We start from the raw sequence: 12811 nt of genomic DNA, 5'->3' as shown, positions 1-12811 counted from the left end.
GCTGCCGTTACCATAAAATGTCGTAAAGAGCACCCCACCCCCATCCAACTCCACCCCCCGCGCCGTCACGCACTTTGCATTGTTCTGCTTTATACACCACGGGGAAAGAGCCCGTCTGGGAGACGAAAATTCCCTCCCCTCCACAAATCATTAACCCTACCCATCCCCCCACTAGAATTCAGCGGTGTCAAGATCGGTTTGCAGGATGGTCCTTGCTACATTAGCATGTTTGGTCAATTGCATCGAGTTTGGCTTCACACGCACGCGGATGGCTTTATTTTGGTGATTTCGAAAAAGTTTTTTGGTTTGGCCATGTGTGTTTGTTGTAGTACGGAGTTAGACTGATGGCCTGAATCTGAGTTGTCTTGTGGTTGTTGTTGTTGTTTGACTTGCATCCCACTGGGATTTTTGCACACAGCGTTGGTGTATGGTGCTTTTTCTGCAATATTTCGCTGTCTTTTCTTGGATTTTCTGTTTACACATAGTCACATAGTCACATTAAGATGTTTTCTTGTTCATGTTTTTGTTTGTTGCGGTTGCACCCTATTCAAGAGCCGAATGGCTCACAGGGCTATACCTAATCCATGAAACTGAAATGTAATCCGGAGAACCCGGGAGAAAGATTACACACGCGAAGAGCTACCAAGTCCTTAAAACTCCGCAATCTATTGCTGTACTGCCATCTGATGGTCACCTCGAAAATAGCCAGGTCTAGCCTCTTACAGATACGGTGAAGCAATTCTTATTTGAATCTGCGTTTCCCAAAACAGCACGAGGAGCTTAACGCTTTACTTAGATTTGTATTGAATATGGAAATAAAGCGTGATTATAATGGCAGGATGTGGCGGTGCGTATTATAATAATATCATTATCACTGAAACAAATAATGAATAACAAAAACCACGGCGTTTTTTTGCATGCATAAATCTAAAACACACCTTTTGCATTGCCAAGTGACACATTTTCGAAATTCCAACATCAATGTTGTGTGTGCGACAGGATGTTCTTATCTCTTCACGTTAAAAAAGAGTCCAGAAGCCATCTTGGCCAAGACTGTACTTTCTCACTTCCCTCCGGCAGATGACAGAGCTGCTGCTAATGCACAGGACACCGCAGCGACTACCAAGATCTGACAGTCTCCCACAATCTGACGTTAGATCAGATTGTGACAGTCACACAGACCTACAGACTTACACAGAGACCATAGATTCCCGCAGGGACCCATAGACTCACAGTGGAGTCCATAGACTCGCACAGAGACACATCCACACAGAGACCCACAGACTCACACAGAGACTCATAGGCTCACACAGAGACCCATAGACTTACAGTGAAGTCCATAGATTCGCACAGAGGCACATCCACACAGAGACCCACAGACTCACACAGACCCATAGACTCCCGCAGAGACCCACAGACTCAAACAGAGACCCATAGACTCCCACAGAGACCCATAGACTCACAGTGAAGTCCAAAGACTCGCACAGAGATACATCCACACATAGACCCATAGACTCACACAGAGACCCATAGACTCCCGCAGAGACCCATAGACTCCCGCAGAGACCCACAGACTCACACAGAGACCCACCCTTCTGCCCTCTCTCACACCGCACGCGTTGCCAAAGTGGCGAGCTGCCCTGGAGAGATTTGTGCTGTGACTGTTTAATTGTTTTACTGTCAGGATGAGTGCAGGCATGGCACCGCGGGTCAAATATTAACTGCAAGCCAAACACTGGAAGTATGGGGAAGGATATCCCACCAGCCATGCGCATTTCATAAATGCATCGATACTATTAAAGATTTGATAATTCAGTGGGAAGCAAAATATGCTCTGGTTCATAAACTACAAAGGGATTACACTGGTTAACACACTTTTTTTGGCATAAGGTTATCCAACGGTTTCAAGGTAATTTTGGGGTGCTGATTCCAAATATGGCATAAATTTTTGTCTATCACATCAGGTTTTTGAGATATCAAATATTGCATTTTCAATAAAAACTGCAGAAGAAAAATATTAAATAAATGTGGATATCTACATGAAATGATATTATAAACACACTATCCTAAAAATACAGCACCATATTTTAACACTAAAGCAGTCACTGACTCGCAACAACTTGCAATCATAAGTGACAGAGTTAATTTCGGGTAAAATCAATGAAAATGGGGTATGCCGATAGCATAAAAATGAGATGTGATAGAGCAAATCGGAGATCAGATTTGGAATCAGCACCCTGAAATTAGTCTAGAACAGCTGCAAAAGTCCAGGCCAGAATTTGTTTTTGTTGACCAGTGTTATTGATCAGTTTACTGAGCAAGACTGGTTGAGTGATGACAATGTCAAAGTGGCTGGGACGTTGAATTATCCACGTGCGCGTTTTAATTTGGGCATCAGATGGGGGCGCAGTGGGTAGCGCACTGCGCTTCGACCGCGGCGACATGAGTTCGGATCCCGACCTCACGGCTGGGGTGGCCCTTTGCAAAATCCCGCAGTGGCGATTTGTGGTGAAGTATGGTCAAACATTCTAGATTTGAAGTTTTTGTGACTGCAAGGATCCATACTCGTTGTTTTTTTTTTCTTCGGTAAAGTCACGTAGGTAAAAAAATAATTAAAATGAAAACAAATCAATTAAATCACGACGTTTCGGAAGCTTGTGTTGCCTCCGAAACGTCGTGATTAAATTTATTCGTTTTCATTTTAATTATTTTTTTACCTACGTGACTTTACCGAAAAAACCCCCAAAGAGTATGGTCAAACAACCTCTCATAACCGACGCAGTTTGGGAAGCCCTTCATCCCAGCAGTGGATAGATGATGTAAACAAAATAGCTGATAAAGCTACGGATACGTATGCATGATTATATAAAATTAATAACCACATTGCAACGTAACTTTTAGGTACTAGGCTCCACACATGTTTTCACTTAACAAGTATTCGAGTTGTATCCAGTATGAACACCTGTGTAAATTCACAATCAGCCAAACCATGACACACTCCTTATTCACTGACAAACTTTCTTGGTGTGACTACTTAACGTTGCATCTTTTATTACTGCTTAACATCGCACAGCCCTGCCGTGCACTGCCCTCTGGCAGTCACGCTCAGTATCTCATTCGCAGCTGGCGCTGGTTTACAAATCCAGTTATTGGCACTGCAAGTCAGTCAGTTTATACTGGTAGGAACCTCCTGGTTACACCAGCCCACAGGGGATTATTGTGTCCGTCCGTCCGTCGTGCAGAGAGGGGCTGGGTGGGGAGGGAGGGGCTGGGTGGGGAGGGAGGGGCTGCTATACTCACAGACTGGTGGAGGCAGGCCGGAACCCAAAACAAAAACAACAACCGCTCACTGATTGGTTTCCGCCCGGACGCCGGGTGAGTGCGACACCCACGTGGCAAGCCACAGGAGGTACTCGGGCGCTGTTGTGTTCCGGCATGGCGGAGTCGGAGTGTCCCCTCTCGGGCTCGAATCGCTTCGAGCAGGGCTCGGCCTTCGTATGCGTCGAGTACCCGGGCGTCGTGAGCAACCCGGACGCGATGCTCGCCACGCTGGGCGGCCTCGAGAGCCTTTCAAAGGTGACGCTGGAGGAGGGGGGGGGAGCGTTGCGGCCTGCCCGCTTCAAGCCCGCGCGGCTCTGCGCGGCACTTGCTTCTTGCACAATGTCGAGGTCCCTGTCGCCGGCCCCGACGAGACGGCTTCAGCAGTGAGAGTTCATCTTCTTGGTTCTTTCGGTAAGGTCACGTAGAATGGAAATAATAAAATAATAAAAATAAAACAATAAAATAATTCTCACGACGTTTCGGCCACAACGCAAGCAGCCGTTGTGGCCGAAACGTCGTGAGAATTATTTGATTTTGTTTTATTTTTATTATTTTATTATTTCCATTCTACGTGACTTTACCGAAAGAACCAAGAAGATGAATCCCTGCAGTCACGAAAGCTTTAAATCGAAATTCAGCGAGAGTTCGTCTCGTTTTGCAGACTTGCAGTGGTTTTCCTGTACGGTCCATTACCCACAGACCAACTTTGTCCAGAAGGCTGTACCAGTGCCCTTCACTCATTTTCAGAGGGGCACTTGCGCCGGGAAGACATCGCTTATGTGTGTGAGGGCCGCCACACATTTGAAACCATTGCGGGTTTTGACAGCAGCACGATAAAGGCCACCAGGGGCCGCTAGAGGCCCGCGGGCCTGACGGTGAAGAACCCTGGACTCGACTAACGTTGCCCACAAACTCTTCTATTGCGTGTGATAAACAACTTCAGGAGCTAATTGCTCATGTCGATGTATGTTTAACTTCTTTCGCACCGCACGTAGCCATGTGCGGAGGTGCGGGAAATCGAGGTTGTGATGCTAGCCATGGCGAGAGGGCTTTAGGAGAAAGTTCGTGTGGTTTTGATATTCTCCATTGAAGGAGCATAGACCTGGGTGAGTTACCATGTGGTTCCATAGTGTGGGTTGCTATGTGGTCCCATAGTTTGGGTTGCTATGTGGTCCCATAGTGTGGTGCAGTGAGGTAGGAGCTAGGTCCTCCACCGCGGACGTGACTACCGCAGCAGCAGCAGGATTCCAACTTACGCCGAATTTGTGTCGTGTACAGCAGCAGGAGTAATTTTGCTCTCTGCAACAACAACAGCAGCAGCGGCGGCGATTGCTCCGAGTTGACGAGGCATTGGCACGGAACGGAAAACCCGAGCTTCCCCCGTCGCCTCCTTAGCCAGATTGGTAACGCAGCAGCCGTGCCGGGAGCTCCGGCACGTTGAACTCTGCAGCGGTTGCCGTGCCCCGCACAGACGTACGCGGAGCCGACGCGCCGCCTGGAGCTCTGCTTCCGCCCCGGGGACCCGTTCTGCCACCCGGTGTGCGGCGACCGCCTCCCCGCCACGGGGCTGCTGATTCGCATCCGGCGTCGCTGCCGGCGCCGGCGGGCGAGGGGGACGACTGCGGGGAACGACGAAGACGGCTCCTCGTCGGCGAGCGCCGCCCCCCCCGAGGAAGTGAAGTACGACAGCGAGGCGCTGGGCATCATCAACACGACCTACAAGTTCCAGGGTAACGACGCGTCGCATTGTCTTTGGCAGTGGCAGCGAACCGGAAATGGCCGGGTGGTTCGGAGACACTGCTGAGCCTGGTAGCGCTGAGAAAGCCAGCCTGGGTTCGAATCCTGTTTACAGCCACTGCCTCCGATCTAAACCGAGATCTCGCGCGCAGTGAGTGGCTTGATGGTCCCAGCCCGGTCATCAATGACCGCACAAAAAAATATCGCATCAAATTTGTTTTTGTACTTAATTTGTTTAAATTCCAGCAAGCACCTATAAAGGCTCGGGCTAAAACTAATTACAGCAAAACGAATGTCTATCGGCTGACGTTGAGAACACGTAGACTAAAGGATTTCCGTTTTCTGTTACAGTCTGGGCATCCGGTTGTCCTCATGTTAGCTATGGACATTGCATTTTTTGTGATTCCTTTTAATCCGTCGCCCTTTGTAAAAGCAAGAGGCGCCAGAAAATAGTTAGGTACAGGTGCAAGTGAGCTCTGGGAAAGGGAGGGAACCAAGTTGTAGATGGGTGACAAGGGGATTCCAAAAACGTGGAGCAGCAACGCAGAAAGACTTTACCAAACAAGCACTTGCCCCAACAGCCCTTGTAAGCTACACGGTGGAGCATTTTTTGCGTTGTCTGTCCCCGCGGCGCGCAGGCATGGCCGATTTCCAGTACCTGGCGACGCGGTCGGGCCCGGACGGCGCCTGCGTGTCGCTCTACGACCAGGTGCTGCTGCGCAACATGGAGAGCCCCGAGTTTTTCCTGCGCGACGCGCCGCTCTTCCTCCCTCCGCCGATCTTCTCGCGGCTCGACAACCCCATCGACTACTACTACCGCCCGGAGGTGCAGCACAGGTCCGAGGCGCGCTCGCACGCGAGGCGGCCGTGGAGGTCACGAGGGCGTTTGACAACCGTCTAGAGCAGTGTTCTTCACCAATTTTCGGAGGTGGGGCCACTTCCACTGATAAAACATCAGTGTGAGGGCCGCCACACCGCCTGGGGGCCGCACGAAAGGCCACCAGGGCCTGCCAGTGGCCCATGGGCCTTGTAATGAAGAACACTGGCCTAGACGTTGGCGGGCCGTGCGGGCGGGCGCCGTGTTGCACGTTCGGTGGAGGAATGGCCACGGAACTGTGATGCGTGGCAATCTGGTCCCTGTTCTTAGTCAGGCCTCGGATCGGGCTTGGCTCTGCCGGCTCGGAACCACGCTTCACTCGAGCTTACTCCAAGCGTGATTCACAGATGCCGCCGCCACCACCGCAGCTTCCTAAAAATGTTGGAACGGATCGTTCGTCTCGTGATGTGCCGCCGAAATCACGAGCGGGATAAAATTCGACCAAAAATTACCACGACGTTGTTTGCAAACATTTCCAGGGAAGGGTACAAGCATCCCCCGAAGCTGTCGAGCGAGAACCTGATCGGACACGGGCGCGCGCGGCGCCCGCACAATGCCATCTTCATGACCTTCGAGGAGCCCGGTGCGCCCGCACAGCCACTGGACGCTGCCGTGGAGAACTGGCGCAAACTGAACCTGCAGGCGGGCGAGCGCGACTCGGAGACGGAGCTGAGGAAGGCACGGCACGCGCTCGTCCACCGCTCTTCCCTCCCACTCGTCCACCGCTCTCCCCTCCCACTCGCCCACCGCTCTCCCCACCCACTCGCCCACCGCTCACTCGCCCATCGCTCTCCCCTCTTGCTCACCCACCACTCCCCTCCCACTCGTCCACCGCTCTCCCCTCCCACTCGCCCACCGCTCTCCCCACCCACTCGCCCACCGCTCACTCGCCCATCGCTCTCCCCTCTTGCTCACCCACCACTCCCCTCCCGCTCGTCCACTGCTCTCCCCTCGCACTCGCCCACCGCTCTCCCCTCTTGCTCACCCACCACTCCCCTCCAGCTCGTCCACCGCTCTCCCCTCGCACTCGCCCACCGCTCTCCCCTCCCACTCGTTCACCGCTCTCCCCTCGCACTCGCCCACCGCTCTCCCCTCCCACTCGCCCACCGCTCACTCGCCCACCGCTCTCCCCTCTTGCTCACCCACCACTCCCCTCCCGCTCGTCCACCGCTCTCCCCTCGCACTCGCCCACCGCTCTTCTCAATTATTCAAGAAATTCTAACAGTAATTGATTCCTTGAGTAATCTGTAGAGCTATCTATCGCCTGAGTAATTGTTAGAGAAGTGTGATGAGGGGCCACCGGCTCTGAGCGAGGGGCTTGTTGTGCAGCTGTTCCAGGAGAGGCCAGTGTGGTCTAAGAACGCGATCAAGGCAAAGCTCAACCTGCACCCAGAGAAGCTCAAGGTTCTGCTGCCGACTGTCGCCTACTACACGGTGAGGAGGCGTCACCCCACCCAGTCTCCTGGCCCCGCCCCACGATCTTTCTGGCCCTGCCCCTCGGCCTCCTAGCCCCACTTCAGGTCTCCTGGCCCCGCCCCACTTCAAATCTTGTGTTCGGTAACTTCAGTTATATACCTTTCTGTTTCGGTCTCGGTCGAAAGTGTTGTTAAACTTTCGGTTTCGGCCGAAAATAAAATTTTTACTTTCGGTCTGAAATTCAGTTTCGGTCGGCCTCTACTCCAATGTGTTTTCGGCTTGTCCTGGGAGCCGCTTTGGTTCCAGGAGCTGCCACGGAGTGGAGCGAAACGTCGAACCTCGTGCCGAGCGTTGTTCGGCACGACCCGGAAACGCTTCCAGGCAGAGTAAACGGCACCACCAGCAGCAGCTGGCCCTGTGCTGCGATTTCTGCGCCCGCCTTGGTTTCACCGCTCGCTCCCCGTGCATCCCCCGCTTCGTCGTGTGCCGCGGCACCAGCTCACCGGGCCGTGGCGGAGCCTGTGGGTGCTGTTCGGCTTCGATCCCCGCAAGGACGCCTCCTCCAAGGTTTACCAGATGCTGGACTTCCGCCTGCGCTGTGGCATCAAATACGGCGAGTGGCGGCGCATGCACACACAGGACAAAGCCCCCCCCCTCCCCGTGTAGCCTTAACAGACTGTTGGGGCAAGTGCTGCTAGCAAGCAGCTATGAAGGCTGGCACCGGCGCATGAGGGGGTGGGTGGCCAGAACCACACCCGGCCGCATTTGTCTCCCCAGTGGCGATGTTTACCCACCACACTAGGTATTCATTTTAGGTCCAAGACCGGTTCCGATATCGCACAGCTTAGCAGATGCTTCCACAGAGTACTTTTTCACTCTTGTCTTGATAAATTGGCCACAGACATAGCAAAATGCGTCTGCTGGATGCTTGCAGCCTCTTGATGCCATCTTATAAAAATGCAGATATGTATCCACTTAGGCAGCTAGAACTAAAGTGAACTGGTGGGCTTAAGGCCCCTGTACTTATACTATTTATATTACTGGTAAGTTCTAGAATGCTCTAGAAGTTACTCCAAGTTTACTCAGCACTGAATCTATCTGGGATGTGGAAAATAGGTACATTTTAAAATATCACTGTCCTGGTCACAAAAGCAAAGTTTGTGGGGAATAATAGACATTTTCTATACTTTTTAGGCATAAGCAATTACGAAATAACACTTACTACCCAGGAACAAAACTTGTGTTACAAAGTGTATTCATCACCGATGTTGGTCTGAGCGGGAATCAAACTCAGGACGCCAGGTTCGTAGAGCAGTGTGCTAACCACTTTGCTACCACACGCACACAAAGATCCCCCGTGTAGCCTTAACAGACTGTTGGGGCAAGTGCTGTTAGCGAGCAGCACTTATGAAGGCCGGTACAGCACACAAGGGGGTGGGCGGCCAACATCACGACCCGGCCGCCTTTGTCTCCCTAGTGGCGATGTTTACACATTGCACCAAGTACTCATTTGAGGCTGAGTCGACCTAACGAAGGCCTAGGACCGGTTCAGATAATCGTCACTGGTGTTGACCTTGTGCGGGAATCGAACTCAGGTCGCTGGGTTCGTAGCGCAGCACGCTAACCGCGACACTACCGCTCCACACACACGTGTACGCACACATTTGCATGCACACATGCACTGGATTGATCATGGTTGAGCGAGAACGGTGTGGACGTGTGTGACGTCTGGCCCCTCTCCTTCCCTCCCACTCTCTCTGCAGGCTTCGTCAACAAAAACCTTCCCGTGAAATCCAAGAGAAGCACCTTCAATTACAGCCTCCCCAACACCATCAGCAAGCCGAGTGCGTAACTCGGCCTCTTCTCCCCCCGGGTGGTTCTAGGCGCTGCGCCGACACCGCTGGGATCCGGTTGCGGGCGGCAGTTTCAATCCCCTTGTCAGCCTTTGAATGAACAGACTTCTCAAGCGAAGCGAGTTGATGGTCTCAGCCCAGAGAACAATGCCTGCACAGAATATTTAAAAAAACGTTCTACACTTGCTCGGTCAATGGCGGCGTGGTGTATTCCGCAAATATGGCCAACTGTGAGGGCGGGCACAAGCCGGCGTGAGTAGGTTAAATGTTGAGTTTTATAAGGGCACCACGGGGTGACCAGCCCCTCCCCACCCAGCACCACCCCTCCCACCCCTCACCCAGCCCCACCCCTCCCATCCCTCACCCAGCCCCACCCCTCCCATATTTTGATGCACGACGGACGGACACAATAATCCCCTGTGGGCTGGTGGAACCAGGTGGTTCCTACCAGTATAAATTCTAGCTCTTTGAGAATTAAAAAAATCGGCAGCTGGAAAAGTGCTGGCCCCCCTTATGCGTGAATCAGGTCACCTGAAGGGATCTTGAAGGTCGCTCAGTCAACCCACGGCACCTGGGTCTGTCCCGTGACGAACTGCCAGCAGCGAGCCTTCCTAACGTCACGTGACCTCTGCACCTAGCCTGGCACAAGTGCTGTGGCGACGTCACCGCCACTTGCCGGCGAATGACAGCTGTTGCTATTGCATTTGACACGAAGTGTCGTGTGTTGACACGCGTGTGTGCGACGGGACGTGTGTGCGGGACGTGTGTGCGTGACGCTGCTCCGTCGCTCAGACCCGCACGCAGCGAACATGCAGCAGCTCACCGACTCCTCCAGCGCGGAGCTGTCCTCCGACGGGCGGACCGCAGCGGCGACTGCCAAGCACAAGCTGGAGGTGACCACCACCACCACCACAGCATCCACCAAAGAAAAACATCCCCCATTTAGCCTTAACAGGCGATAAGTGTTGTTAGTGAGTAGCACCGAGGAAGGCTGGTACACGATGTGGGTGGCCAACATCACATACGGTACTCATTTGAGGCTGAGTCGACCTAGGGGAGGCCCGGGACCGATGCAGATAATCGTTCTTACTGGACAGATGGCTGGGCGGCAGGACGAACAGACTGTTAATGTTTTAGCGCTTTTATTTTTTGTTGGAAAACGACAAAAAAAAGCGACTGGGTGAGCGTGGGAAAGTAAATTCTGCTGGGAGTCTCTTGGGCGCTGGCTGGTTGTGGTGCCGGTGGCAGAGGGCCACGTCCTCATAGCCCGGCTGAGTGTCGCCGCTTGTCGTTGCAGGCGACCGCGTTCATCTTCCAGCGGGGCCAGCTGCCGCCGTACCGCCAGATGTTCTACCAGCTGTGCGACCTGCACGTCGACTGGTGAGGCCACCGTGCTCGTTTTTGCAACCGCTCTTTAAACTTGGCCGGGGAGGGTCAGGTACGGTTAAACAACGCATCCAGCAGTGGATAGACGCAAGGAGGTTGTACGAGTGCCTGTTGTGAGGGTATGTACACCAAGCGGTCCCCAACCTTTTTGGCACCAGGGACCGGTTTCGTGGAAAACTATTTTTTCACGAACGTGGGGGGGGGGGGGTCATCATTGGGTCTTTACCCCTTTTCAAAGAAGCTCTCCAGTGACGTTTATTGTTTACTCATGTTGGCTAGGGGTGATCAGCTTGTGGGCTTGCCACAACTGCGACTGAGAGAAGTGCGGGAAAGAGGTGCGGACGGAAGTGGTAAATAATAAAATGGGCAGGCCACAGACTCACTGCTCACCTCCTGCTGTGCGGCCCGCTTCCTAACAGGCCACGGCCCGGGGGTTGGGGACCCCTGATGTACACCACCCCCCCTCTTGTGTTTCCTGGGAAGCCTCCAGGAGATAGTTCATCGCAACGATGGCAAGGAGACGGTGTGCACGGAGAAGGACGGCTGGTGTCTGCCCAGGACATGCGACCGGCTGCGGAACATCATGTCGAACATTGTGCGCGACCACATCCGCCAGCGGAGTCCCGGTGTGTGTGCGTGCCCATGCGTGTCTTGAGACCTGCATGTCCGAGGCCTGTGTGTGAGCCAAGGATGATGAGAGGTTGTGCTTTCTCCTCTGCTGCCCCCACCGTGAGCTTTTGCGTTATAAATGGACTTTAGAATCCCCCCCCCCCCCATCACCTGGCAGTCTGTTCAGTCCCCCTACCCACCTGTCGACTCCCCATCCCTACTAAAATCCAGGTTCAAGAATGTTTCTCATCCCCTCTTCCTATTACCAGTTCAGCTGCAACGCACCGGATCACGTCGGATCCACAAAAGATAAACAGCTTTAAGCCGGGATGGGCAACCATGTATTAAGTGTGGTAAACTGCCTGCGCCTGTAGGTCTGGTGCTGGACAGCCCACACCGAAGGCACAAGAAGGACTTTGCTTGGCCTGATGAGGGGGAGGAAGAGGAGGATGAAGAGGAAGATGAAGAGGAAGTGATTGGGGAAGAGGAGGCGGTGTCGGAAGCAAGCGAGAACGAGATGGAGACAGAGATCCTGGACTACCTGTGATGGTCTTTGCACGCACATGGAACTGGGAGCCTCCCCCATGCCCTGATAAATTAAGCAGTAGCCCACAAGCCCCCAGTGGGTGTTCACCACTGCTCTATGCCCCGACAGAGGGCATCTCAACCACATCTGGAATGGGGCTGTAATGGAAAGTTGGGGAAATGTCTGCGTGTGGTGGCTCCGTGATGTCAACCACATCAGCATCTCCAGCTGCCAGTTGTAGGGTGCATTCTGTCTTGGCCAAGTGGGGGCTGCCATATTAAAGGGCCCCCCGAGTAACTGACAAGGGACAGTATCACAATCAATTAGCAGGCCAGTTCACAGCAATGGGTTATGTTGTCAATGTTTTTTTCTGTAATCACTTTCAGGATTGGATTGCCCATTACTAAAAGCCATGGAACAGAATAAGAGCCCCTATCTTGGCAGCAAACCCTGGACAGGCTGCAACTCCCAAGTCTCATCAGCAGAGGTTGCCTGCTGCAGGGTGGCCTCCACATGTAGGGCACAACTCTGGTTGAACCACAACAGGTAGCCGAAAGGGGGAGCACCAGAGGTTGAGGTTTGGTGAAGGGGATTGGTAGGTTGACAAAGTGGGGAAAGGGGGGGGGGCAGGAAAAGAGTAATAAGTATAACCCGTAAAAACAAAGTTTTTCACTATAAATCCTTTGTATGCGTGGCGGCTAGAGTCCTCTCGTCCTCTGGCTTGAGATGGCTGGCACCTATGGGTCAGATGATTGCATTGCACCATTAAGCAATTGGTAATTAAATATAATTTTGTCCTAAAGTGTACAATTTTGGAAACAAATTTTCACGAACATTGTCACGCACAACGAGTCTGTGGAAAATGTCAGCTCGATTGGATCACGGGAAGTGGGTTAAAAAACGATCGAAAGATTTGCACGGTCCTAAGCAAGCAAGCGAACTTAATATAAAGGATTTAAAAAGCCTGGTTAACAGCTCCTTGGTCTACCTTGCAGCAGCTCCCTGCCAATGTTGTATCCTGTGCTGGCTGGCTGAATAAAGATGGTTCCTGCTTAAGCATACCTCATGCTGCCCTCTTTTACACTC

The 12811-nt window shown here is 52.8% G+C and overlaps 1 protein-coding gene across 4 annotated transcripts; it reads left to right on the top strand.

Annotated features, from left to right (window-relative positions):
• Positions 1-3365: 3365 nt before the first annotated feature.
• GTF3C5 (general transcription factor IIIC subunit 5) lies at positions 3366-12781 on the top strand. 4 transcript variants are annotated; one of them, XM_078616080.1, is made up of 11 exons: positions 3366-3576; positions 4772-5051; positions 5697-5895; positions 6415-6613; positions 7265-7369; positions 7850-7964; positions 9115-9195; positions 9997-10097; positions 10502-10584; positions 11074-11216; positions 11574-12781. In XM_078616080.1, exons 1-11 carry the CDS (start codon positions 3436-3438, stop codon positions 11744-11746), a joined length of 1620 nt encoding a protein of 539 aa, XP_078472206.1. In that variant the 5' UTR covers positions 3366-3435; the 3' UTR covers positions 11747-12781. The 4 variants fall into 4 exon arrangements, with proteins under 4 accessions (XP_078472206.1, XP_078472204.1, XP_078472205.1 ...); XM_078616077.1 differs by having other exon boundaries at positions 3369-3576; positions 4793-5051; XM_078616078.1 differs by lacking the exon at positions 11074-11216.
• Positions 12782-12811: the final 30 nt, after the last annotated feature.

This window comes from Lampetra planeri, chromosome 49 (assembly GCF_965212315.1).
Source record: "Lampetra planeri chromosome 49, kcLamPlan1.2.h2, whole genome shotgun sequence".
Taxonomy (NCBI): Eukaryota; Metazoa; Chordata; class Hyperoartia; order Petromyzontiformes; family Petromyzontidae; genus Lampetra; species Lampetra planeri.
This window is presented reverse-complemented; position numbering and strand designations above follow the sequence as displayed.

Excerpts from the sequence above, each read along its gene's own strand:
- GTF3C5 (XM_078616080.1), top strand. The coding sequence starts at position 3,436 with ATGGCGGAGTCGGAGTGTCCCCTCTCGGGCTCGAATCGCTTCGAGCAG. Across the intron at positions 5,052-5,696 it reads CACGACCTACAAGTTCCAGG|GCATGGCCGATTTCCAGTAC; the intron begins GTAACGACGCGT and ends CGCGGCGCGCAG. Across the intron at positions 7,965-9,114 it reads GCGCTGTGGCATCAAATACG|GCTTCGTCAACAAAAACCTT; the intron begins GCGAGTGGCGGC and ends CTCTCTCTGCAG.